The following is a 25,563-nucleotide window of genomic DNA, read 5'->3' as shown; positions in this document are numbered from 1 at the left end:
TGGTATGTGGGATCTTAGTTCCCCAACCAGGGATCAAACCTGGGCCTTTAGACATTGTTCTGTACTAGTGTTTGGAGAACGGCTTCATTTTTCTCTTTAGCACTGCATCATGCAGCTTTCCCATACTTGATGTAGCCAGTTCCCAATTGATGGACATCTAGGTTACTTCCAATCATTTGCCACCATCATGCTGCTTGTATATGTCATTGTGCATCTCTGTATGAATGTCAAGGGTATGGGCGTTTAACATTTTGATAAATGTTGTCAGATTGCACTTTGTGAAGATTGTTCAAAGTTGCACTTCCAGCAACAAGAGTGAGTATGAAACACTCACACTGTTTTTTCAGACTTCTTGACCTCTGCCAACCCAAGTAGTCAACATGTTGGTTTAGCTTTTCATCTTTTGATATATTAAAAAGACATCTACGTTTCCATTTCTTTGAATTTCCTATTTTCAGTTGGTTTATTGATCTTTTTCTTACTGCTTTGTAGGAACTTATTAGAAATTAAGGAAATTAGCTGTTTGTGACACGTCTGGCAAATCCTTTTTCTCAGTTTCTTATTTATCATAGTCCTTACCATGCCTGATGGAGTAGGAAATGGCAACCCACTTCAGTATTCTTGCCTGGAAAATTCCATGAACAGAGGAGCCTGGCTGGCTACAGTTCATGGGATCGCAAAGAGTGGGACACGACTGAGCAACTAAACGCACTCACCATGCAAGAACTTACTATTTTTGTGTAATTTCTTAAACTTTTTCTACCCTCTGATGCAACTACCTAGGTACAAAATGGTGGGTATCATCCCTGATAATTCAAATTGTGTGATAAAATGTACATAAGATAATGACTATAGTTTTGGGTATTTTGCTTTTAGAATATTTTCTGGACTGATTAAACATTAATGTCTGCCAGTATTGTAATACCAAAAGTAGGATTTTAAGTCAGGGAGGAAAGGAGATTTCATGGGTAATCTGACAGAACCAGCATTTCCTAAGTATCTACAATGTGCAAAATTCTTTATTGGGTATTGGGATAAACCTTTAGTGAATTTTGAGGGTGGGAGATACATACTGGTGAAAACTGATATAACTGGGAAAGAGCTTGGCAAGATCAAATTTAGGAAAGATGAGACAGTCTAGGAAGTAGTTTCTTATCTGTTTTGCTCTTAAGCTTCCTGACTGCTTCTCAAGTCCAGTCTGAGGTTTCACAATCTCCATTCTTTGTTAGAAACGTCCCAGGGATTTAGCCTGCTTTCCATCTTCTTCATTTCCTTATTTACTTTTTCTTTTTGATTTAGTGCCTGCCAAGACTGACGTTGAAACCAGATAGACTCCCCATCCAACCCCTTTTATTGTCCCCTGATGTAGGAACATAAAACCCTTAATGACCATAGTTATTGCTGATCACTGATGCTGGGAGGGATTGGAGGCAGGAGGAGAAGGGGACGACAGAGGATGAGATGGCTGGATGGCATCACTGACTCGATGCACATGAGTCTGAGTGAACTCCGGGAGTTGGTGATGGACAGGGAGGCCTGGTGTTCTGCGATTCATGGGGTCACAAAGAGTCGGACACGACTGAGCGACTGAACTGAACTGATGTACACACAAGTAAAGATTTTAAAAAATAACAAATATGAGGAAGTAAGAAAATAGAGGAGTATATGTTACTAAGTTCTTGTAATAATAGGCTGTAGTTCTGGATTCCCTTGATGAGCTGGTAAGACAGCTGTCCTTTTTACCTTCTGATTTGTTTTGCTGGTCCTCCACCCTTAAGACTTTCCTCTTAAGCTCCTGTTTAGTGAACGCCGTGTTGAGTACTTCCTCCATATGGACTTGGTGGTGGATTAGCCACTAAGTCTTGTCCCACACTTTGACCTCATGGACTATAGCCCACCAGGTTCCTCTGTCCTGGGATTTTCCAGGCAAGAATAATAGTAGAGTGGGTTGCCATTTCTTTCTCCAGGAGATCTTACCGACTAGGGATTGAACTTGGGTCTCCTGCATTGCAGGTGGATTCTTTACAGACTGAGCCACCAGGGAAGCTCTCACACTGACATAATGGTCTGATTTTAATTTCCCCATGCCGTGCTGTGCTTCATCGCTCAGTTGTGTCCTACTCTTTATGACCCCCGTGGACTGTAGCCTACCAGGCTCCTCTGTCCTTGGGGATTCTCCAGGCAAGAATACTGGAGTGGGTTGCCATGCCCTCCTCCAGGGGATCTTCCTGACCCAGGGATCGGCAGAGCTAGTCAAACAGAACGGCGGGCGAGCCCTTGTTCCCAGGTGTAATCTATCAACTTACCTGGGCCTATCCTATTTTCTCCCCTTTCGTGTCAGGGATAGTTGTCTTTTTCCCCCTGCATGGTTAATCTTCCCATTGCTTAGCTGACGTTAAATTTTATCTTTATTCACATTTTTGATCTTTATATTTGAATTATTTCTCATTTGTTTTTAGGTGAAATTTGGTAATACTACCTTTAAAACAGATGTGTATCTCAAATCCCTCAACCCTCAGTGGAACTCAGAGTGGTTTAAATTTGAGGTAAGTTTTTAAATGTCAGCATTTTTTGTGTGTGTATTTTTGATATGACCCTTTTTTCTCCCCTCTCCAGGAATGATTGCACTACCTTTTATTTCAGGTATTGTAGTTTTTGTACACCAGGAAAATATTTCCTATGTGTGTGCTCAGTCACTCAATTGTGTCTCTTTTCGGCCCCATTGGCCTCTGCCCATGGGATTCTCCAGGTAAGATTACTGCAATGGGTTGCATCTTCCAGGGCATCTTCTCAACCCAGGGATCAAACCTGCATCTCCTGCATTGGCAGGCATATTCTTTACCACTAGTGCCAGCTGGGAAGCCCTGCTGCTGCTAAGTCGCTTCAGTCATGTCCGACTCTGCGACCCCAGAGATGGCAGCCCACCAGGCTCCCCCGTCCCTGGGATTCTCCAGGCAAGAACACTGGAGTGGGTTGCCATTTCCTTCAATGCATGAAAGTGAAAAGTGAAAGTGAAGTCGCTCAGTCGTGTCCGACTCTTAGCGACCCCATGGACTGCAGCCTACCAGGTTCCTCCGTCCATGGGATTTTCCAGGCAAGAGTACTGGAGTGGGGTGCCATTGATTTCTCCGTGGGAAGCCCTAGGAATATTGAATTTTCAAAAAAATTATGTTACAGTTTAGAAAAATGGTGTATGAATAGGAGAGCCCAGATTAAAAAGGTATTATATTATTATGTAATAATTTTCCTCTGGATTTTAGCATATACCTGAAATCACGTATGCACTGTGTATAGATTAAAAGTTTTTGAATTTTGTAAAAATATGTCATAAATATTACCATTTTAACCATTTTTAAGTGTACAATACAACAGCATTAATTGCATTTACCTGCATACAATGATACACAAGCATCACCACTATTTCCAAAACTTTTTGGTCACTTCAGAGAAACCACTCATTCAGCACCAACTCCCTATGCCCTCCTCTCCCCTGCCCCTTGTAGCCTCTCATCTACTCTCTGTCTCTGAAGTTGCCTATATAAGTATTTCATGTAAGTGGAATCATAAGTATTTGTCCTCTTGTGTGTGGCTTCTTTCACTTAACATGATGTTTTCAGGGTTCATCTGTGTTGTGCAGTGTGTATCCAAATTTCATTTCTTTTTATGGCAGAATAATATTTCATCTTATGAACATACCATATTTTGTTTATTCTCTTTATCTGTTATTGAACACTTGGATTTGTTTCTGCCTTTTGGCTGTTGTGACTAATGCCACACCAGTGAACACTGGTATACAAGGATCTGTTTGAATCTTTGTTTTCAGTTCTTTTGGATATATACCTAGAAGAGGAGTGGGTGAGTCATATGGTAATTTCTGTGTTTAGCTTTTTAAAGAACTGCCAAACTTTTCCACAGTGGTTGCACCATTTCCCACCAGCATGTCTTGAGAGTTTCAGTTTTTCCATAGTCTTGTCCATATTTATTTATTTTAAAAATGTAAGTCATCCTAATAGGATAATTTAATTACATAAATTATCCTATAAATTATATACATTATTATATAATTTTAATGTGCATTTTTATTATGAATGAGGTGAGTTTGATTTCTTATGGCTAAGGCTCATTTGCATTTTTTTACGGTGAACTGTTTCGTATTTTAGCCACCAAAGGAAGATATTTAGATTTTTGAGGTAGACTTCACCAGACTTGATGACCATTTTAATACAAAGAATGTAAATGTGAGGTGGTATCTCATTGGTTTTCTCTTGCATTTCTCTGATGACTAGTCTCTCTACCTTTACTTAGAGATAAATCTGTGTAATTTTTTTTTTCCCAGAGATAAGTAATCTACATTATGCATATATTTATGGTAATGAAGATTTTTATTATAAGATTTTTATTATATTTTTATTATAAGATTTAACTTTTAAAGTATCCTTTTTTAGGTGGATGATGAAGATTTACAAGATGAACCTCTCCAGATCACAGTTCTTGACCACGATACATATAGTGCAAATGATGCCATTGGTAAAGTGTACATTGACATTGATCCTTTACTCTACAGTGAGGCTGCAACTGTCATCTCAGGATGGTTTCCAATTTATGATACCATTCACGGTAAGCAGTACATTTTAAGAAAATAAGTCCCAATGTCTTTTAAAAAATTAAATCTTCAAAATTATTTTTGGTCGTGCCAGGTCTTTGTTGCTGCGTGGGCTTTTCTCTAGTTGAGATAAGCGAGGGCTTCTCTGTTGTTATGGAGCATGGGCTCCAGGTGCCCGGGCTTCAGTGGTTGTGGCTCATGGGTTCCAGAGCTCAGGCTCAGCAGTTGTGGAGCATGGACTTGCCCTGGGTGTCATATGGGGTCTTCCTGGACCAGGGATTTGAACCCATGTCCCCATTGGCAGGCCTATACTTAATCACTGGACCACCAGGGAAGTCCTCACAATCTTTTAATTTATCTTAAAGACTTTTTTTTTTTAATTTTATTTTATTTTTAAACTACAATATTGTATTAGTTTTGCCAAATATCAAAATGAATCCGCCACAGGTATACATATGTTCCCCATCCTGAACCCTCCTCCCTCCTCCCTCCCCATACCATCCCTCTGGGCTGTCCCAGTGCACCAGCCTCAAGCATCCAGTATCGTGGATCGAACCTGGACTGGCAATTCGTTTCATACAAGATATATATGTTTCAATGCCATTCTCCCAAATCTTCCCACCCTTTCCCTCTCCAACAGAGTCCATAAGACTGTTCTATACATCAGTGTCTCTTTTGCTGTCTCGTACACAGGGTTATTATTACCATCTTTCTAAATTCCATATATATGCGCTAGTATACTGTATTGGTGTTTTTCTTTCTGGCTTACTTCAGTCTGTATAATAGGCTCCGGTTTCATCCACCTCATTAGAACTGATTCAAATGTATTCTTTTTAATGACTGAGTAATACTCCATTGTGTATATGTACCACAGCTTTCTTATCCATTCATCTGCTGATGGACATCTAGGTTGCTTCTGTGTCCTGGCTATTATAAACAGTGCTGCGATGAACATTGGGGTACACATGTCTCTTTCCCTTCTGGTTTCCTCAGTGTGTATGCCCAGCAGTGGGATTGCTGGTTCATAAGGCAGTTCTATTTCCAGTCTTTTAAGGAATCTCCACACTGTTCTCCATAGTGGCTGTACTAGTTTGCATTCCCACCAACAGTGTAAGAGGGTTCCCTTTTCTCCACACCCTCTCCAGCATTTATTGCTTGTAGACTTTTGGATCGCAGCCATTCTGACTGGCGTGAAATGGTACCTCATAGACAAAGGAGGCAAGAATATACAATGGATTAAAGACAATCTCTTTAACAAGTGGTGCTGGGAAATCTGGTCAACCACTTGTAAAAGAATGAAACCAGAACACTTTCTAACACCATACACAAAAATAAACTCAAAATGGATTAAAGATCTAAACATAAGACCAGAAACTATAAAACTCCTAGAGGAGAACATAGGCAAAACACTCTCCGACATACATCACAGCAGGATCCTCTATGACCCACCTCCCAGAATATTGGAAATAAAAGCAAAAATAAACATATGGGACCTAATTAAACTTAAAAGCTTCTGCACAACAAAGGAAACTATTAGCAAGGTGAAAAGGCAGCCTTCAGAATGGGAGAAAATAATAGTAAATGAAGCAACTGACAAACAACTAATCTCAAAAATATACAAGCAACTCCTGCACCTCAACTCCAGAAAAATAAATGACCCAATCAAAAAATGGGCCAAAGAACTAAATAGACATTTCTCCAAAGAAGACATCCAAATGGCTAACAAACACATGAAAAGATGCTCAACATCACTCATTATCAGAGAAATGCAAATCAAAACCACTATGAGGTATCTTAAAGACTTTTGTGCTAAATTTGTTTTTTTTAAAAATATGGCTTTTGTTTTAATAGACGTGTGGTAGTATGTATTGTTGGTAGAATTGTAACTTTTCTGACCATAATTTGGAATAATGCTTGCTGAATTTGTGCAATAAAATAAGCAAATACATCATTTGAAAATCATCTAATATTAGTACTCTGTTTCTAAAACATACTTTAAAATGAATGATTTTGAAACTTTGTAAAAATTCTTGAAAGGAAGAAAAGTGTTCAAAGGCTTTTTGTTACCTAAAGTAAAGTTCTCAAAGTATGGTCTAGGGACATCTGTGTGTCCCTGAGATACTTTCACAGGCCCTGAGAAGTGAGATGAGAACCGTTTTCGGCATGATACTTATATGTATGTCATTTGCCATTTTTAGTCTCATTTTCTTACGAGGGTACAATGGAGCTTTCTAGAGGTATCTTAGATAGCATATTCAAAAGCAGAGACATTACTTTGCCAACAAAGGTCCGTCTAGTCAAGGCTATGGTTTTTCCTGTGGTCATGTATGGATGTGAGAGTTGGACTATGAAGAAGGCTGAGTGCCGAAGAATTGATGCTTTTGAACTGTGGTGTTGGAGAAGACTCTTGAGAGTCCCTTGGACTGCAAGGAGATCCAACCAGTCCATTCTGCAGGAAATCAGCCCTGGGATTTCTTTGGAAGGAATGATGCTAAAGCTGAAACTCCAGTACTTTGGCCACCTCATGCGAAGAGTTGACTCATTGGAAAAGACTGATGCTGGGAGGGATTGGGGGCAAGAGGAGAAGGGGATGACAGAGGATGAGATGGCTGGATGGCATCACTGACTGGATGGACGTGAGTCTGAGTGAACTCTGGGAGTTGGTGATGGACAGGGAGGCCTGGCATGCTGCGATTCATGGGGTCGCAAAGAGTCGGACATGACTGAGCGACTGATCTGATCTGATCTGATCTGATGATAATATCATGTTACCACACAATGAATGTAGAGCAGAAATGAGAATCTAAATATTTCATTAAGTTACGCACTATAAAGTTCAAAAAAATGTAATGCCACTCTTATCATTAAACATTTTTTTGTTTTTCAAAATATAGTTATTTTTATAAAAATGTTTATTTTGACATAAATAAATTTCCTGTTAGTTTAAATGAAGTAATAAGTAAATATTTTTCTGAATTCTCAGTTTAAATTTGTAACATGGTAAATATTGAAGATAGGTTTTGACCCACATAGACAAAGACTCTTTGAGATCCTCAATAGTTTTTGAGATTAGAGGGGCCCAGTGATCAAAAAGTTGAGAACCACTAACTTAAAAATAATGTCATCTCTTTAAAAGGGCAGATGGACTCATAAGAAAATGGCAGATACTTCTGCCTACAGTCTTGCACTTTTCTGCCTGTTTTACATTTTTGACCTGGCAATTCCATCGATAGTAGTTTATTATAAGAAGATATTTGATGAGATTTGTGTGTATTGTGACATTATTCGTATTCTGTATTTTTACTGATATTTAAAATGGTAAAATAAGTTGGGAACAGTATTTACTTAGAGCATCTGTAGAATAAAAATAATTAGGAAACAAGGTTAGCATTGCTATTATGATCGATACATTATTTTAAAATCATTAATTGGCATTTATTTGCTGATTATTTAATTATACTTTATTTTCTAAAGGTAGAAACTTGATTTTCCTTTTGAAATTACAGGTATCCGTGGGGAAATCAATGTAGTTGTCAAAGTAGACCTCTTCAATGATTTAAATCGATTCAGGCAGTCATCATGTGGAGTCAAATTCTTTTGCAGTAAGTAAATATATTTTATTACTCATTTGACAGGAAATTTAATGCATTTATTAATAAATGTGAGAAATTTTGTTAATTTATACATATTTATATTAATATGAAAATGTATTAATAAATATGTTAAATGTGAGAAATCAAATTAATATTTCAGAAGGCTGACAGAAAACCTATTATACTTTGGTCTTAATGTCAAAGAGAAAATTGCTAGTTTTTCAAAACTAATTGCTGTAGTTCTGGAAACTTATCTGATTTTAAAGTAGATGATAGCCAATTTTCACAAGTTCATAGAAAGTTTTTTCTAGAAAAATCCAGTAAGGCATGTCTGTGCGTGTGGTTGTCATGACGATGTCCCTGTGGCCTACAGGGAGGCTGCCTTTGGCTGTTCCCGCCTTCCCTGACTTCTCTAGTCTCTATGCCAGCCTCCGCCCAGCCCACAGAGCGTGATGAGAAGGAATCACATTAGTCACTGCGGGTTACAGTACTTAACACCAGTAGACAGAGTTAACAGGTGAAGATTTTTGAATCTTTTTCAGAATTTTAAAAGAAGAATCCATATGTTAATGAGAGAATATTTACTTAAACCTTATGTTCAGTGATATTGGGTTTGAGGTGGAGAATTGATTGGTAAAGCACTACATAAGAAATATTTAAGAATGACTGGAAACAAGATTGAAGATAAAGGTGAAAAGTTTTCTCCTGCAGTGCAACAAATTAATTCAGCCTTAGAGAAATTAGATATAGGAATGCAAAGTGTGCTAGCATTTGGTACAGTCTTAACTCAAAACACAATAATTAAGGGAATAAACCCAAACTGATATATAGAGAATGAGCCCACAGTTCACCAGGCTACATGTTGAAAGAAAATCAGTGCATTCTTAAACTAGGTGTGAGCCCATGTGTAATATAAAACATTGTGATATAAAACAGCTGATATACTGTATTTGAACATAGCCTACGCTATCTTGATGTCAGTGGTCAGAGACAACACGAGGGGAGAGAACTTGTTGCACTTTCTCAATCAATGAAGACAAATCCCATTAATATCTACATTTGGGAAACATACTGGATGAGGCTACATGTGTGGAATATTCAGACCTAATTCAAATAGGTTGTTCAAAATCAGACAATATAGATGTGGAACCATTTGTGGTGGATGGACATGTATATCTTGCAGAAGTCTGACATGGCTTTATTTTTTTTTTTTTTTTTTGACATGGCTTTAAAAAGCAGAATTATTTAAAAAGCATAATTACAGGACACTAACTTATAGAGAAGATTGCAAGCTAGTCATCTGGTTTGAGCTTTACTCTTGTACCAGTAGTCAACAAAATCTTAAAATAATTTTCACATATTTTTCTTATTTTATAAAAATTAATATTTTATTGCCTATTACATTTTTTTCATAAATTAGAACAAGTTATTTTTGTCAAATGTGTAAAAGATCTGACTATAATTAAGCTTTGACTAACTGTCACAAAAAAGAAAAATCCAGTGGCATTTTATGCTGGTATAGGATGCTAAAAGATAGGAGTGGAGTACCGTGGTACTGTCCAGAACGACATAAGCATCTACAGGTATGGAGCCCTACAAATGCCATGAAATATGGGGTCGCAATTAAGCAGTTCTGGGCAATTCATAGCCAGCCTGAACTAACAAGGTTGAAAACTCCTAAATAATTGAGTTAGTTTCAAGGTACATGAATGGCCTGAAACTAATGACTCCACCACAAATGGCTCCATGTCAGTATTGTCTGATTTGGAACAGCCTATATGAATTAAGTGTAAATACGCCACACATGTAACCTTATCAGATTTGTTTCCCAGATGTTGATATTAATGGCATTTTTTTATTGGTTGAGAAAGTGTGAATTCTCGAATTCTCCCCTTTTTGATAAATCCAATGAGCTTTGTTGTTCTCAGTATTGAATGAGTATGTTAAGTAGTGTAGAGGCTACTGAACCAGTTGGCCATGGAGCCATGGATTATTAGGAACTACAAACCTGTAGGACTTCTCAGATTAAGTCAGAAAGGTAATGGTGTGATTTTTGAGGCTGCATTATGAGGTGTTTTTAAACTTTTTAAAAGGGCTTCCGGTAATTAGAGGTTTTTGGTATTCATTATCTGCTTTCTGATTTTTTGTATAATACCTACTTAGCTCAGTTGAATTTTGACTTTTTTTATATTTTGTATTGAATACTACTTAAGATGGTGTGTAGCTATTTTCTATATTATAAAAATAAAGTTTGTATCTACTATGCTTATATGAGAAAGGTGAGAAGCCTCATGAAAGAAAAATATTGTTTCTAAGAATAATCATTAGAATCAATAGATTGGAAGAATCAATTAGAATCAATTGATTCTTGATTATTCTAATATTATTCTAATATTATTAGAATAATAATATTCTAATATTATTCTAATCAAGAATCATTAGAATCAGTTGTTTGATTTGAAGTATTATTATGATTACACTGAGGTTATCACAGTCAAAGATGTTCTTGTAGTATGTATCCACAAGGTAAAAACTAGTTGTAGATTTTTAAAGGGTTGAATTTAACTTTGTGATAAACAGAGCATAATAAATAATTTTCTTTAACAGCAACATCCATTCCAAAGTGCTATAGAGCTGTAATAATTCATGGATTTGTAGAAGAACTTGTGGTCAATGAAGACCCAGAGTATCAATGGATTGATCGAATTCGCACGCCAAGGGCATCAAATGAGGCCAGACAGAGGCTCATTTCTTTAATGTCAGGTATTTGAAAAATAATAATAATAACTTCATGGCTGATTGACTTAATCCTCGAGAATTCTTCACTTCCTTTTGACATTTTACTAAAACTTTACAATGAAGACTGAATTGTAACTGACTGTTTCCCTATCCTTGGCCCCATTCTGCTAAACACATGTGCATTGTTGTCTTATAACAAGAAGAAATCTGAATCAGAAGCTTATGGTTCCTTTTTTCTAGGTGGTGAAAGGAAATTGCGCTTATGAAGTGGAATAGAGGGAAGTAGTTTTCCTCCTTTGAGTGTTTATTTGTATTCAGAGCTTAGGTGATCTCTCTGAGGCTTTCTGTTTGCGTGCGTGCTCAGTTACTTCAGTGGTGTCTGACTCTTTGCAAGCCCATGGGCTGCAGCCCACCAGACTCCTCTGTCCATAGCATTATCCTGGCAAGAATAGTGGACTAGGTTGCCATGCCCTCCTCCAAGGACTCTTCCAACCCAGGGATTGAACCCACGTCTCCTACGTAATAGATAATTTTTCCTGTATTGTGGGCAGATTCTTTACTGCTGAGCCACCAGGAAAGCCCCTAGGCTTTTTGTTTAAATGTCTTTTCATAGTCCTTCTCTGACAATTTATACCTCCTTTTATCCCCTACTCCCCTGCCACTCTTACTCCATTACTTTATTTTCCTTTGAAGAACTTATTTCCATCTAAAGTTTGTATTTATATGTATGTGTGTGTGACTGCGTATGCACACACACACACGCACATACGTTCATTCTCTCATATATATCAGATAATAAACACAAATGTGTTTATAATAAATTTGCATATTTAAATAGAAATATAGATATATTTATAGTTATTAATATATTATTAACTCTATTAAACATGTACTTAATATTTATAAATTTTTAATATAATTGATGAAATTTTAAATATTTATAAATATTTAATGTTTGAATGCATATGCATGTTATATTTAATGTTACTGTTAATATATTAATTTAATTAAATGTTTTTGTTTTTAGTCTACATATTAAGAAATCATATATAATTTATTATATTTATTTATAACATATTAGAGTATATTATGTGCTGTATATTCTATGTATTTTATTTATATTATATGTAATACTTGTTTACTTGTTTTTTATCTGTTTCTCCCCCTGTAAATCCCACTAGTTTTAGGGCTTTATCTTTCTTGTTCCCCTCTGTATCTCTAGCACAGAAGAAAAGAATGCCAGGCGCACAGTATACGGTGAGAAATTATTTAGTAAATGAATGCACGAATGAGTGAACCTTACTTAGCACATCTGTAAAATGTAGCTAATAAGATCTTACCTCCTTGACTATAGGAGTATGTACCAGGTAATCTTCTAGGTTCCCTTCAAGTTCTCAAAATCTGTGATTTTTCTGAACTCTTTCAAATCACCACCATACCCAGCTTTGTATTTTGAAACATACAGATAAAAAGCTGACTGAATTTTCTTCGCTTTTTTGTAGGTGAACTGCAGAGGAAGATTGGCTTAAAAGTTCTTGAAATGAGAGGAAATGCGGTTGTTGGGTACTTACAGTGTTTTGATCTGGAAGGCGAATCTGGGTTAGTGGTACGAGCCATAGGAACAGCGTGTACGCTGGATAAATTAAGTAGCCCAGCAGCATTCCTTCCTGCATGTAATTCCCCGTCCAAAGAAATGAAGGAGTAAGTATGAATTGATGAATTGTTCTTATGGAGCTTTTTATCTTTTGCTTAGATATTTTCATTTGATTTGAAACAGTAGAGTTGTTCAAAATACATTTTTTCCTGTGGCAATTTTACTTACAGAGATGACTATCACAATTTGAAACTTAGATCTTTCTAGTATTTTTTATACTGTCTTGTGAAATTCATATTAAATAATGTATAATTAAACTTGTTCTACATCTTTAGGCACTGTGTACCTAAAGCATAAAATGAACTTTTATGCATTGTGGGGAATTTTACTTGTTTTATGGGAAATGGTTAATACCCCATACCTCATAATCCAATTATGCATATTATTAGCAACATAGTATAGACAGCAGGGGAGAGACCTGTTCAGGGGTCTCAAACTTCAGTGTCTACAGAGGTCAAGCAATTTATATAAATAAAATAATTGGGTATAATTAAATGGTGAATACTGGGACTACATAGAGCACATGTTGGCAAACTTTTTCTGTAAAAGACCAAATAGTAAATAGATGGTAAATATTTCATGCACTGGACATATAGTTTTTATCTTTGTTTATCAAAAAAAATTTAAAAAAAGGAATTTGGTGATTTTGACCTTTAGGAAGTTTAGTTGATTTTGACCTTTAGGAAGTTTAGGAAGTTAGTCACATTTTAAAAAAAAAAACTCCATCTGATCCAACAAAACATTTCTGTTGGCTTGATTTGGCTTATGTGTCATCGTTTGTGCTTAAGGCAGAGATTCTCAACATGGTGGTGGTGCTATCAAGAAGGAATACTTGAAATGAAAAGTTTCTGTTGTAATGTCTGGGGTAAGGTGGATGATTCTGTTGGAGACCAGAAATGCTGCCTGTTCTGCAGAGCAAGGGACAACTCTATACAACAAAGACTTGTTTTATACTAAAAATGCTGATAGTATTTCCACTGAGAGCCATTGCTCTAGAGATTCTTGTAGATCACAGGTCAAAAAACTTTTTTTGGTAAATGACCAGAATGGGAATAGCAAGGACTCAACTTTGCTGTTGTTGCAAGAAAGCAGCCAACAATAGTTTGCAAATGAATGGGTGTGTCTTGCGTTCCAATAAAACGTACTTATTTTTGAAAAATGGATGGCAAGATGGATTTGGTCTGTACTGTGTAGTGTGCTGACCTCTGACTTTCATCATCAGGGAGTCAGAGTTCTGTAGTAAAAAAACCCAAAATGTTTCCTAGTTCAGCAGTAAAGAGAGGTTGCCTAGAAAGCAATCACAATGTTTTTTCAAACAGTCTTTATAAAGGTGAAATTTTTCTCTTTGTCTCAACTTAACTCTCTTTAATTATTTCTTTCTGCTGACCTTTAGTTATTTGAATTAAATTTTAGTCACAAGAGGGAGGACAGTGTTGCGTATGCTACCTAATTTTATTTAGAAGTATTGATAAGTGTAATTGTTTTAAATAAATTGAGTGAATTTGCTTTATATTCCATTTAAAATATGTTTTAAAAAAGCTGTGAACTACCTTATGCTATAGATAAAGTCAGATGGCAGGTATAACCTTTTGGGGGATTGAGATTTTTTTCTTTCCATAGCAAATTTACTTGAAGACCTGGGTCCCTCCTCCTTCCGCCACCCTCCTGCTTTATCTGTACTGCCTGAAGGGGCCTGGCCTTTACGACTGTGATGTCTGAAGTTTTCCTCTTTTCACTAAATTACTTAGTGGAAAGAAAGCTGCAGTACCTGTTGTTGTCTTAAAATGATATATGGATAGTAGGGAAATACATTTTGCCTGCATTCAGGGAGAGTTCCATTTATAGTAAACCTGAGCTTGTCTAAGTTTTCTCTTTTTTCTAATTTTGTTGCAGCCATTTGCCTTAAATTTTCAGATATTCACACCATGACGAATTTAAGTGGCTTCATTAAGATTTTCTGATGGCATCTTATTACTTAAGTCACGTTATTTAAAAACAAAACAAAACAAAACAAAACACTTTCAACCAGCTTCTTTGTCTTTTTGATAAAGAATTAGTTTGGGTGCTAGTTTAAAATTGTTTTATGAGTCATCTGATTGTATTACTTTGCTATTTAATTTTAACTTTGTTGCTTCTAGACAAGAATTTGATAAAGGTAATTTGGATTATGTTCTTGTCTGAATGGATTTAATGTTAAGAAATACCACTGATATATTCTTGTAAGGCAACCTTTCATATAAGACCAATAAGAATCAGGGCTCCAAGAATACATTATGGTGATGCTCCTTCCACTATGCTTGGATTTTAATTTGATGTAATAATTTGAACATTTAACAGTGTTCATTTTATTTTGCTTTTATTAACCGTGTGTTCTACTCCATCAGTTTGTTTTCATTTTAGATGTTTAGTGTATTACAGAGTATAAATCTCTTTGGTGTTTCCTAGTTGAACTATCTTAATGGTAGAAAGTGCATTTAAATATGATTTATCAATTCCCTACTTTTTTTTAAAAAAGTACTTTTTAGGAGCTTTTAGTTATAGTTTCTCCTCTGTATGGCACTGATTCTTAGACTTTTTAACCATTAGTCTCTGGAGCAGAGAAAGAAAAAAACAAAACCTCACTTAGTTGCTTGTATAGAAATTGGTCACCCATGAGATATTTGATTTTTATCCATTAAACACTTAAAAATTTAAGTTAGCAACAAAAGCAGAAACATTTGTCCTACAGTAAAAGCAGTGATATTTTCAGAAAGTAGATGGTCTGTAAAGGACCACTGTTGCCAATTAATGAGAACTCATGTTTGAATCTTGACAAACTGTGACTGTTGGGAATGTTTACTGGGAAATGGAAAAGGAAGAAAGGCCAGGAAAAGTTGGGCTCTTAAACTACTATTAATTTGAATTCTAAAAAATGGGAGCATGAGAGCTTTTCAGAGTATAGTCACTTATTTGTTTCTCCCCATTAGGAGAAGCATAAGGTAAGGAATTGCACAGTGAAATAATTGATTATATGAAGTCCAGGATTCTTAATTATATAATATGCCTTTTTTTTTCTCCTTTTTGACCATCCATTGAAACTGCTCTTTCAGCTAAATTTCTTTGTGAAAATTTTAAATGTCATAGATGAATGTATATCTGTGTATCTGGTCTAAATATGTATCTTTACATGTACATAGATGTGATCTGTTGCAAGATATAGTTGATATCCTACAAAGTTTCAGTTTAGAATTTAGTTGAAATAAATTCTGTTTAAGTTTAAATAATATTTTCTGTTTGAAAGTTACAGAAGAGTCATTTATATTGTTTAATGTTTTTATTTTTTTAAGAGCAGTGTTCCTTTGCTTTGTTTTGTTCCCATTGTAACCTGATTTTAAGGTAGATACTTGGTGTGCAGAAATATGGATGATTGGATATACATATATATACATTCTATTCACTCATTTATCTTTATGCTGTCATTTTTCATATTCTTATGTACCCCGGTCTTGATATTCTAGACAGAAACAGTTCTGTTATTAAACTTTCTTTATAGAAAAATATAATTAATTATATTAGCAATTATTCATATCTCAGTTTCAAAGTCCATGTAAGAACTTCATATTTGACTTTTCATTTTTATGGGTATTTTCTTCCTGAAATACTGTTCAGTAAGCTCAGTGATGATCAAAATAATAACAGGCATTTTAAAGTAACTGAAAATCCAAATCATAGTCTTTTTCTTATTTAATCCCACTGACAGTTCTGCTTGCTGTTTCTCTATTCACAGTCATAATTTATTAATCTGATTCCTAACAAATTAATATCTAGCTCTTCTTTTTTATCTCAACTTGTTTTGTGCATGCTAGGGATTAAAAAAATAATTCCTCTCCCCTAACTAAAGCTCGTTTGAAACTGTTTTAACATAACTTTGCTATCTGTTGTATGTATTGTTTTCTTTTCTTCCACTTTGACCACAAACTCCCTCAGGTCTCCGCTGGTTCATCCTCCAAGCCATGGATGCCGCTCGACTCACAACAGCCCAATTCACACTGCTACTGGCTCACGACTTACTCAGAACTTCTCTGTGTCTGTTCCCACTCTCATCTATACTGGTACGAGACTGCTCAGACTCCAGAGCTGGGGAAGCAGGCCACGGGCAGAGTGGCTGCAGAGGGCAGGCAGGCAGGTAGCGTAGGCAGGCCCCGCTAGTCTTTGCTTCCTCCTCTTCTCACTCCTAGTCCAGCGGCAGTGAAGAATCCTGTGTTTAGCCGCCGCAGAGGCTCTAACTACATGGAAGTGAAAATGTTCTTCCAACTTCCAAAGTCTCTTCCATAGATCCTCTAAGAACCCTATCTGGTGTGTGTGTGTGTGTGTGTGTGTGTGTATATATATATATATATATATATACACACACACACATATATATACACATACATATAGATACTGTGAGTTTTGGGAGAATCTTCCAGTATGTATTTTTGCCATTATTTCTGCATTAGAAATAAAATAGATAATTGGAATCTAAATGAAATAGCTGCCAAAGCTTCCAATTTGCTTATTTTCTTTATGTACAAAACTTGTTACAGTAGGGTCTGTTTCATTCTGTGGAAGAGAGCTATTGGAAAACAGGTAAGTGACTCTTGTGCATAAAATGCGATGTCTCTGTGTAACTATATTCATTTTCCACTCTGCTGTGTTTTTAGCTGTGGCACTCTTGATGCTATAGGATAAGGAAACATGTTTTTTTTCCAAGATACCCGTGTGTGCAAATATGAAAACTATTGTGAATATTTACACACACCATTTGCAGTCACCATTTTTTATTTTGTAACTTAAAAAAGCATTGTTTGTTTGAAAATATTTTTAATCATGTATTGATCTTTTTGTTTATTTCTTCTTTTAATATTTTTTTACCCCTTGAGTCTGCCATTTCATGCTTTTTTGCTTTTTCCCTTGGCTTATTAACTGTTTCAATGCAGATAATTACTTATCTGGAGAATGGTGAATGGTTAAACAACAGTTGGATGCCTTTGGCCTCAGACCCAGCTCCACATTTAAGAAATGACTACTGGCCCTGCCCCAATCCTTCCCTGGTGTTTGGATCATGCTGCCTCTGTCCGGTCCTTTGGCACATGATTGCTTAATATTTCTCCACCTTCTTCTGGCAGGATTCCCTTCAATGAAGATCCCAATCCCAATACTCACTCATCAGGACCCTCAACCCCTCTGAAAAACCAAACTTATTCCTTTTCACCTTCCAAGTCCTACAGTCGACAGTCCTCTTCTTCTGACACAGATTTGAGTTTGACACCCAAAACTGGTAAGGCACTTCCACTCACCTTTTCTTTTTTTATTTTATTTTTCAAATTTGTTTTTTGTTCCTTATTAGCTTTCCATCCAAGCCTTTCTTCCTGTTTTTGGCATTTAAGTTAAAAGCTAATGGAAATACTGATCATTTTCAGTGATTACAATTAAAATGTGAAAACTTTGTATAGTTAAGAAGTTATTTTGTTTAAAGCATGACATTTTGTTGATTTAATTATAGTTTAGATATTAAGTCCAGGATTTATTTTTGCATGTAGACATTTTTCATTTCATGCTCAAATTAAGAGGAATAACATCTCAAAGCATTTGAATAGAAAGTAACACTAGTAGCTTGCAGTCCAGTTCCTCATGCAGTATAAACAGTTTTGAATTCATTGTTTCTATTTTGAAATTTAATTCTAAGATTTTATTATGAAAAAACCCTTAAGAACAGCTGATATTGTTATACTGGAGTATATATATTTATTAGCTTTTATTTAAAATGTTTGGTTTTGCTAGTTGTATTCTCTAGGTTAGAAAATAGCATTTCTGCTTTACTTATTCTTGCATATTTCTCAGTATATGAAATTTATAATTTTTCCCTCTCCTATTTGTATTTTGCTGATCTCTCAGTTTTGTGAATATGTTTTATGATAAAAATTGATTAATGAATCAAATTAGTTTCTTATGCCTTAAAATAAAATTAGCTTATTTAAATCCATCGAATTAATATTCTTAAGAAAAATAAAAGATAAATGAAACATTTAAAAGTTAATCGTTTGCAGTTTTTGCAAATAGCATGTTTGGGAGTTTCCTTGACAGATTGAGGAAAACGTTTTGCCTAGTTCATGTGTTATTTTTAATTTGTAATCTTTAGTAACTATTTTTATGTTAGACAAGAAATTTAGAAGGACCCCAGATTTTATGAAAATAACGAGAAGAAATCTAATTCTAGAACCAGTGCTACTTTCAAAGCAAAGATAGGGTGTTTTTAAAAAGCCTGTAGTCATAATATCTGGAGAAGGAAATAACAGCAGACTCTAGTATTCTTGCCTGAGAAATACCATGGGTGGAGGCACCTGGCAGACTAGGGTCCATAGGGTCACAAGAGTTGGACACAGTTTAGTGACTAAACCACCACCACCAGACACACTATTATTTTTTATAAATGTAGTCACAAAATGTAAAGAAGATAATTATTAATACCTAATTCTTTGAAAAGCATTACTTTATTTTTACATGTATAACTATGAACAACAATAAAAAAATGTGATATTTGATAGTAATGGATGCTGTGGAATGTGGCATCTTAACCATATTGGTGTCATAAAAACAGAATCATTGAAATTGTAGGGAATTGGGGGTGTTTTGTTTTTTTGTTTTTTTAAATTTTGTTTTTAAGTAAAGAATAAGATTCTGGCTTTGAAATTCATAATATCAAAACAATAAGGGCGTAGCATAACATTTGATGAGTAGTTTTCTTAATTTTTTGAGACTTTGTCCACTGCTTGTTCATTTTTGTATTCCAAGCCACTTTTCAGTATTCCTTATCTTTTTTTGCCATGCTACAGACACATTTTTTAAAGTATTTTCCTTTGTCTTTCTGTTTCTTTTTAATTAATCAGGAAAACCAAATCTAGTGAAGATTGTCAAGTAATAAATTAACCAAACCAGACTTCTATTCCCTTAGCTTTCTAGTAGGCAATCAATTGTATTATCAATGAAAACTTTTTTGTATTTTCTAGCTCCAAATTTTTGGTTTTTAAAAATTCATTTACAAAAAAAGTATTGTTCTCATGTATTTCTATATAAGCTGCCACTAAGTAAATTATTTTGTTTTGCCTGTAATTATTCACTACATCAGTTGCATTTTTATAGGATATTAACAGTTTTTAGGTGCTTGTCCTAATCATGGGTCCTTAATACTTCTGAAAAAGTGAAAGTGAAAGTGTTAGTTGCTCAGTCCTGTCTGCCTCTTTGCAACCACATGGGCTATAGCCCACCAGGCTCCTTTGTCCATGGGATTCTCCAGGCAAGAATACTGGAGTGGGTTGCCATTCCCTTCTCCAGGGGGTCTTCCTGACCCAGGGATTGCAGGTCTCCTGCATTGCAGGCAGATTCTTTATCGTCTGAGCCACTAGGAAGTATTCCTATTTTTCATGGAGATTGAAAGTGCCAAAATTATGAATGTTCTAAAATTTCTAGAGCTGTAGGTCAGCATGTATTTCATGATAGATTGGTTGCTCATGATTGATTAATTATATGTACATTGGGAAACAAAAACAGAATAGAATAAAGTTAATAGAACTTAGACTGAGAAAGTTGTTTTTCTGTTTGTAGATAAAGCTCTCATCCACCTTCAGATGAGTCTTGTTTTAAAAAAAATTCACACTTATTTCTGTAGATTTTTATTTTTTGACATTTTACCAGATTTTATTTTCATTTTTTTTTTTCAAGTATTCAACTAGGAGAAGTGGAATTTTAGAATGCTAGTGTTAAGATACTGATGTGACATCTGACTCAAGCTAATTTTTACTTTTTTTTGATCAGGCTTTTTGCCATGTGTGTTTTTTGTGGTTCAGAGCATATTCCTTTGACTCTCAGGTACTCAGATCTTTTTAAATGCAAACAGTGCTGTGATCAGATTTGAGTATTTAAAATTTTAGAGGAAAAAGAAAAGCATTAACATACCTCCTGAAGCATGACAGAAGGTAGTTAATATTGTATTTATTTAAACTTAATGTGGTAGCAGGTGTTTGATTTTTTTTAATTCAATTAAAATACTCATAAGTCATGTGTTTTAGCTAGTAACATTGGAAGAACTATACTCTTACCTCTTTAAAAAGGTTTTTGTATTTGAGACAACAAATTTCTGGCTTTAAAAAATGTGATACATTTGACCTTAAACAGTCTTAAGCAAAAAAATGGGAAGTAATTTAAATGTTTTTAAGGAGTCAGCTAAAAGTAATCAGAATGGCATAAAATCCTGTTGATCGATTTAAAAATGTTTAATGAGTGCAGAGTTTGTAAAGGTTTTGTTAAGTTTTAGACTATGCCTTTTATTTATATTACGTTGAACAGATGATCTTGCTAATGACTTCATATGCTTACTGTAATTTGTGTACGCATTTTACAGTTCATTTTACTGTTACGTTTTGCTTCACCATTGATTTCCTTATCCTGCATTTTCTGGTCATCTTCTGAATCTGCATCTTTTCTCTGCTACTTTCCTCCACAGCACCTTACCCACAGGGGCCTAGGATTTACCTGTGTCCCAGCTCCCCCTCTCTCCCTTGTGGGTCCCTTCATCTTAAAAAGTCCTGTCTCCTCCTCTCGGAATCTAGCCTTCCCCCTCATCCTTCTAGCCTTGTCAGCCCAGTTCTGAGGAAAAGTGTTTCTTTCAGTGAAGAGCTGTTCCTGGCTGCTTCTGGTAGGATCATATTATGTCAGCTTTTTAATCCCTTTATTCGAAATCATTTTTGAAAAAATTAATTATTTCATACTATACAGAAGTATTGAATATTTGACACAGGATGTATTTCTTATTTTTCTTATTGGCAGACAGTAAAATTACCATGAGAACACCATTGAGGATTACTTGATGGATAATTATGAATATTCTGCTAAATAATCTTATGTATTAAAAATTGTATGTCTAAGTGCTTAGAGCTGCATATTTCCAGTAATTATTAGGTTCTCATTACTAGAATTTCTGTTCTAGATGCTTTTACTTTCTTTCCCTTCACACCAACTCCATTCACGTTGGACCTATGCCATCATGTTGCTAAACCATATGGTTACATTAGTAAATTATTCTGTTTGAATCAGTTTAAGTCTCATTTTAGTGATATTCTTTCATTATCTATTTTTTTTCTTGTCCATTGCATTAATTTTCAAGTTATTCTGCTCTATTTTCTAATATTTCATTTATCTCTACCAAATTACATTTTATTTTATGGCTTTCAATATGCTTCATATGAAGATCTTAGTTTTGTTTCTGTGTTTAGTATTGTATAGTCTCTAAAAATTATGTTTAGGTTACTACAATAAAAATACATTTCTTTTTAATTTTTAAAGAACAAAATGGGACTATACACATGCTAACTTTGTTTCCTTATCCAAGAACAGCTAAAAATATAAAAGTAAATTAGTTCCTTTCTTAAGTCATTGTAGTAAATATGCTTGCATGTATCTTCAGATTTAAAAGGTGGGACTAAATTATAAATTTTAGTTTGTAGAGCACTGGCTTCTCACCTGCCCCCTGCTTTATTTAATTCTTTGACCATAGTTGGTCTATTAGTACTATCAAAAGAACAAAATAAGGAAAGACATTTAAACTTATGCCTTAAAAATAAATACGTCTAAGAGCTTGGGAAATGTAATTTTTTCATCCATAACCATGTACATTTGTGATGTGTCTATTCTATGTCTGCAGTTTTTAGTTTTTAAAAACTTTATGTCAGTTTTTGCAAATGAGTGTTATGATATGAATATTAGTGCTATTTTGTAATGAATATTATGTTTATGAATGCAAAATTATCAGAAAATAGATGTGACTATATTTCAAAATTGCCTAAAATTCATACTCCTTAGAGAATTTTGGAATATTTTAAGCTCAATTAGTGCTTTTTCTATATATGTATTTAGTTTGAAACAAACATTTAATGTTTTTCTTATTTCTTTTAGTACTCTTCACTTGTTAGCAGGGTATAAATAATTGATATTACATTGATTTTTTATTAGAAGATTCAGCTTTTAAGATTGAATATTATATAAAAAAGTTTATCACCTTAATGTAATTTTAAAAATGATTTTTAGAATAAATTAAGTCCACACTCACTGTGATCAGAATTTTGACATCTTGCTTCTAAAGAAAACCTTGTGAATAAGAAAGAGTATGTGCTTAGTTGCCATCACAAATACTTCAAATGTTTAGATTTTTGTTTTTAACAGATTTTGTTCATGATATTTATGAAGATAAATGCAATTAAACTTTCTATGTCTCTAGTTGTTTTTGGTCATTATTTACATACTGATGTTCTGTAGGAATGGGAAGTGGTAGTGCTGGAAAAGAAGGGGGGCCCTTTAAAGCTCTTTTAAGACAACAGACTCAATCAGCATTGGAACAGAGGGTAAGGTTCACTCAATATTCTTTCTTCTTACACTGTTAATATGATTTTATTCTCATGCTTCTATACTTGTTTCCATATACTAGTTTTGATTAATATTATAATTTCAGTCCAAAAGGTATCATAATAATTTGCTTATAAATGATTACTTTTAATTTGGAATAATTCTATAACTATTTTGGTCTTATCTCCCAAAATTATATTAGAAATAGTCTGTTTGGAAATATCCATTGAATAATGAAATCATTTCTAATCTTACATTAGAGTTTAATATATAAAAGGAAATAGTGGATAATTTTCTAGAAAAAAGTTTATTAGTGTTTTATTAAAAATAATTCTTTAGTATATTAATATAGATTTGCTGAGATGAATTTTATCAGTGGCCAGTCTCTTTGGGATTAAGAAATGCAGATTCCATATTTTTACAGATTAACATAGATAATATGATTGTTCAGTATGTGAATAAATCTCTATATGATTGTTCAGTATGTGAATACATCTCTATTAAGTACTGTAAATTTATTTAATTAAATATGTTGTATGAAGAGCTAAAGTGTTTGGATGATTTTCTCTCTTTATTTTTTTTGTATAAACTTCATTGCTAAGGGAGGATCGCCTCATAGGTTCTGTAGAAGGCGGGTATGTTTCTGAACATGTGTGAGAGCCTATTTCATGTATTGGTAGCTTTTCTAGTTTTAATCTTGATCATTTAAGTTTTATTTAAGCATTTAACAAATGTTGCCAGCTTTTTTTCTTTTTATAATGCAAAATTGTTTGTTTTTTGTTTTAATTTAATGGCACTATGAGACTCATTTTTTTTTCCCCCCTAACTAATACAGTGCATGGTTTTATATGTCATGTCAGTTATTTTAAGGCACAGTTCCATAGCTTTCATTATGTCTGATTTGGAAGTTACAAGCATTTACAGAATTTTCTTTTACATGTTCCGTTTTATACTACAGTAAAAAAAAAAAGATGAAACATATCAAATGCCTGTAGAAGGATGCATTTTATAAAACAAAGGTATTTATTTGCTAGAAGTTGGCTTTCGACAAGAGTGTTTTTCAGATGCTATTATTATAAACAATACAACAAGTAATTTTTTTAGACTTTCTTTCCTTGTGCTGAAAGTATCTGTGTGTGCAGTTTGCCTGTTATGAAAGTCTGGAGAGAACAGAGCGGAACTAAACTTGGGACTTTGGTAGGACTTGGGTGGTACCTGGTTCTTTGCCTTTGAGCTACTACTCTTACATCGGCAGGCATATCATGCCAACGACTGCCATCACGTAGCTCACCTAAACATTCAAACTGTACATTGAAACCAAATATAAAGAAAGACTAACGGCGTGGGGAAGAGGATCAGAGTTAAAGTGTGTGTGTCACTTACAGAGAACTCTTATCACCTACCCCCTCCCAGTTTTACATTTTCTGGAGTCCCTTACGCTAGGAATATTTTCTGTAATCTAATTACCATTCTAGAATTCACATGAACAGAGAAACTTGACTTGCCTTGATGTTTGATATAATGAGACTTTGCCTGTGTGTTGAGTCCGTGACTCTCCTGTCCGTACTAAGAGCTTTAAAAAGCACCTAGTTTTAAAAGACAAAAGAAATACTAATCATTGAAAAGGTTTTGGATTTAGTTTGGATAAAATTTATGTTTTCAAATATGCTTTCAAACATTCTTAAACTTTTGGGCGCATTAACACATTGGACATACATTACTAGATAATCCTCGAGGCATTAACAGCAGAGATGTGGAGGTTTATAGTTTTCGTTTACCACTCTGTAAACCTCAGTTGGCAATATATTTACATTATCAAACCTTGCGGTGGCAGTGAGTTGTATGTGTGAGCCTCCCTCTCTACCCTGTGTACATAATGGGTAGAAAAAGCATTGTCGTGCTTGGCTTCCCCATTTACCTGTGGCTGCCATCAGTATGGGAAAAATTTGTGCAGAAATAATGTGGAATTCTTCCTGTATGTGGTCACTTATGCTTTAACTCTGCCAAGTTGAACACTAGATCAAGTTGAACATATGATCTATTTATCATTTTATATATTCATTTTTAAAATATTCACTTCTGCCCCTTGCTACCCTTAATATATTATATGGCCTTTTGTTTCTTGTGGAAAAGAGGAACTTTATTTGTCCATCATCTTTTTATTTTGAGTTACTCAAGTAGCAGTTATCAAAAATAAAAGTGCTTTTTTCTTCCTCTCTCACAAAAGAATTAAAAAATGAATTGACAAGATCGTGGTAATTGGTATCAGATTATTGGGAGATAAAAGTTTAGATTAAGGTTCTGCCTGTGAAGTATTTGCTGTGAAGCAAATTGATTTATTTTTCCAATATGATTCTTTTTTAACTTGCCAGAAAAATGAAGTTACTTTTTAGATTCTGGAATGTATATTTTTCTTCAATAAAGAATCCTAATTGACTTAGTTTAGTTTAGTATTTCCCAAATGTATTTTACCATGAAGTCCTTCCATTTAAAATGCCTGTTAGGAACCCACTTTGGGAAACTTAGATTTAAAATGGATTCTTTTGATAAATTACGAT

The 25,563-nt window shown here is 34.6% G+C and overlaps 1 protein-coding gene across 13 annotated transcripts in view; it reads left to right on the top strand.

Annotated features, from left to right (window-relative positions):
* C2CD5 (C2 calcium dependent domain containing 5) overlaps positions 1-25,563 on the top strand; it is a 92,291-nt gene that overhangs the window by 9,299 nt on the left and 57,429 nt on the right. For 5 of the 13 annotated variants that reach the window (XM_044941239.2, XM_044941240.2, XM_044941243.2 and 2 more), the window contains exons 3-11: positions 2,460-2,546; positions 4,446-4,617; positions 8,110-8,205; positions 10,804-10,959; positions 12,438-12,636; positions 17,737-17,888; positions 21,111-21,302; positions 22,919-23,004; positions 23,608-23,640. In XM_044941239.2, coding sequence (XP_044797174.1) covers positions 2,460-2,546; positions 4,446-4,617; positions 8,110-8,205; positions 10,804-10,959; positions 12,438-12,636; positions 17,737-17,888; positions 21,111-21,302; positions 22,919-23,004; positions 23,608-23,640 — 1,173 coding nt within the window. Of the gene's footprint in view, positions 1-2,459; positions 2,547-4,445; positions 4,618-8,109; positions 8,206-10,803; positions 10,960-12,437; positions 12,637-16,229; positions 16,681-17,736; positions 17,889-21,110; positions 21,303-22,918; positions 23,005-23,607; positions 23,641-25,563 lie in introns of those variants that run through there. The other 8 variants (XM_006071771.4, XM_006071777.4, XM_006071776.4 and 5 more) reach the window with 4 other exon arrangements.

Source organism: Bubalus bubalis, chromosome 4 (genome assembly GCF_019923935.1).
Source record: "Bubalus bubalis isolate 160015118507 breed Murrah chromosome 4, NDDB_SH_1, whole genome shotgun sequence".
In the NCBI taxonomy this organism is placed as follows: domain Eukaryota; kingdom Metazoa; phylum Chordata; class Mammalia; order Artiodactyla; family Bovidae; genus Bubalus; species Bubalus bubalis.
The sequence above is the reverse complement of the archived record's forward strand: the minus strand, read 5'-3'. Positions and strand labels throughout refer to the sequence as shown.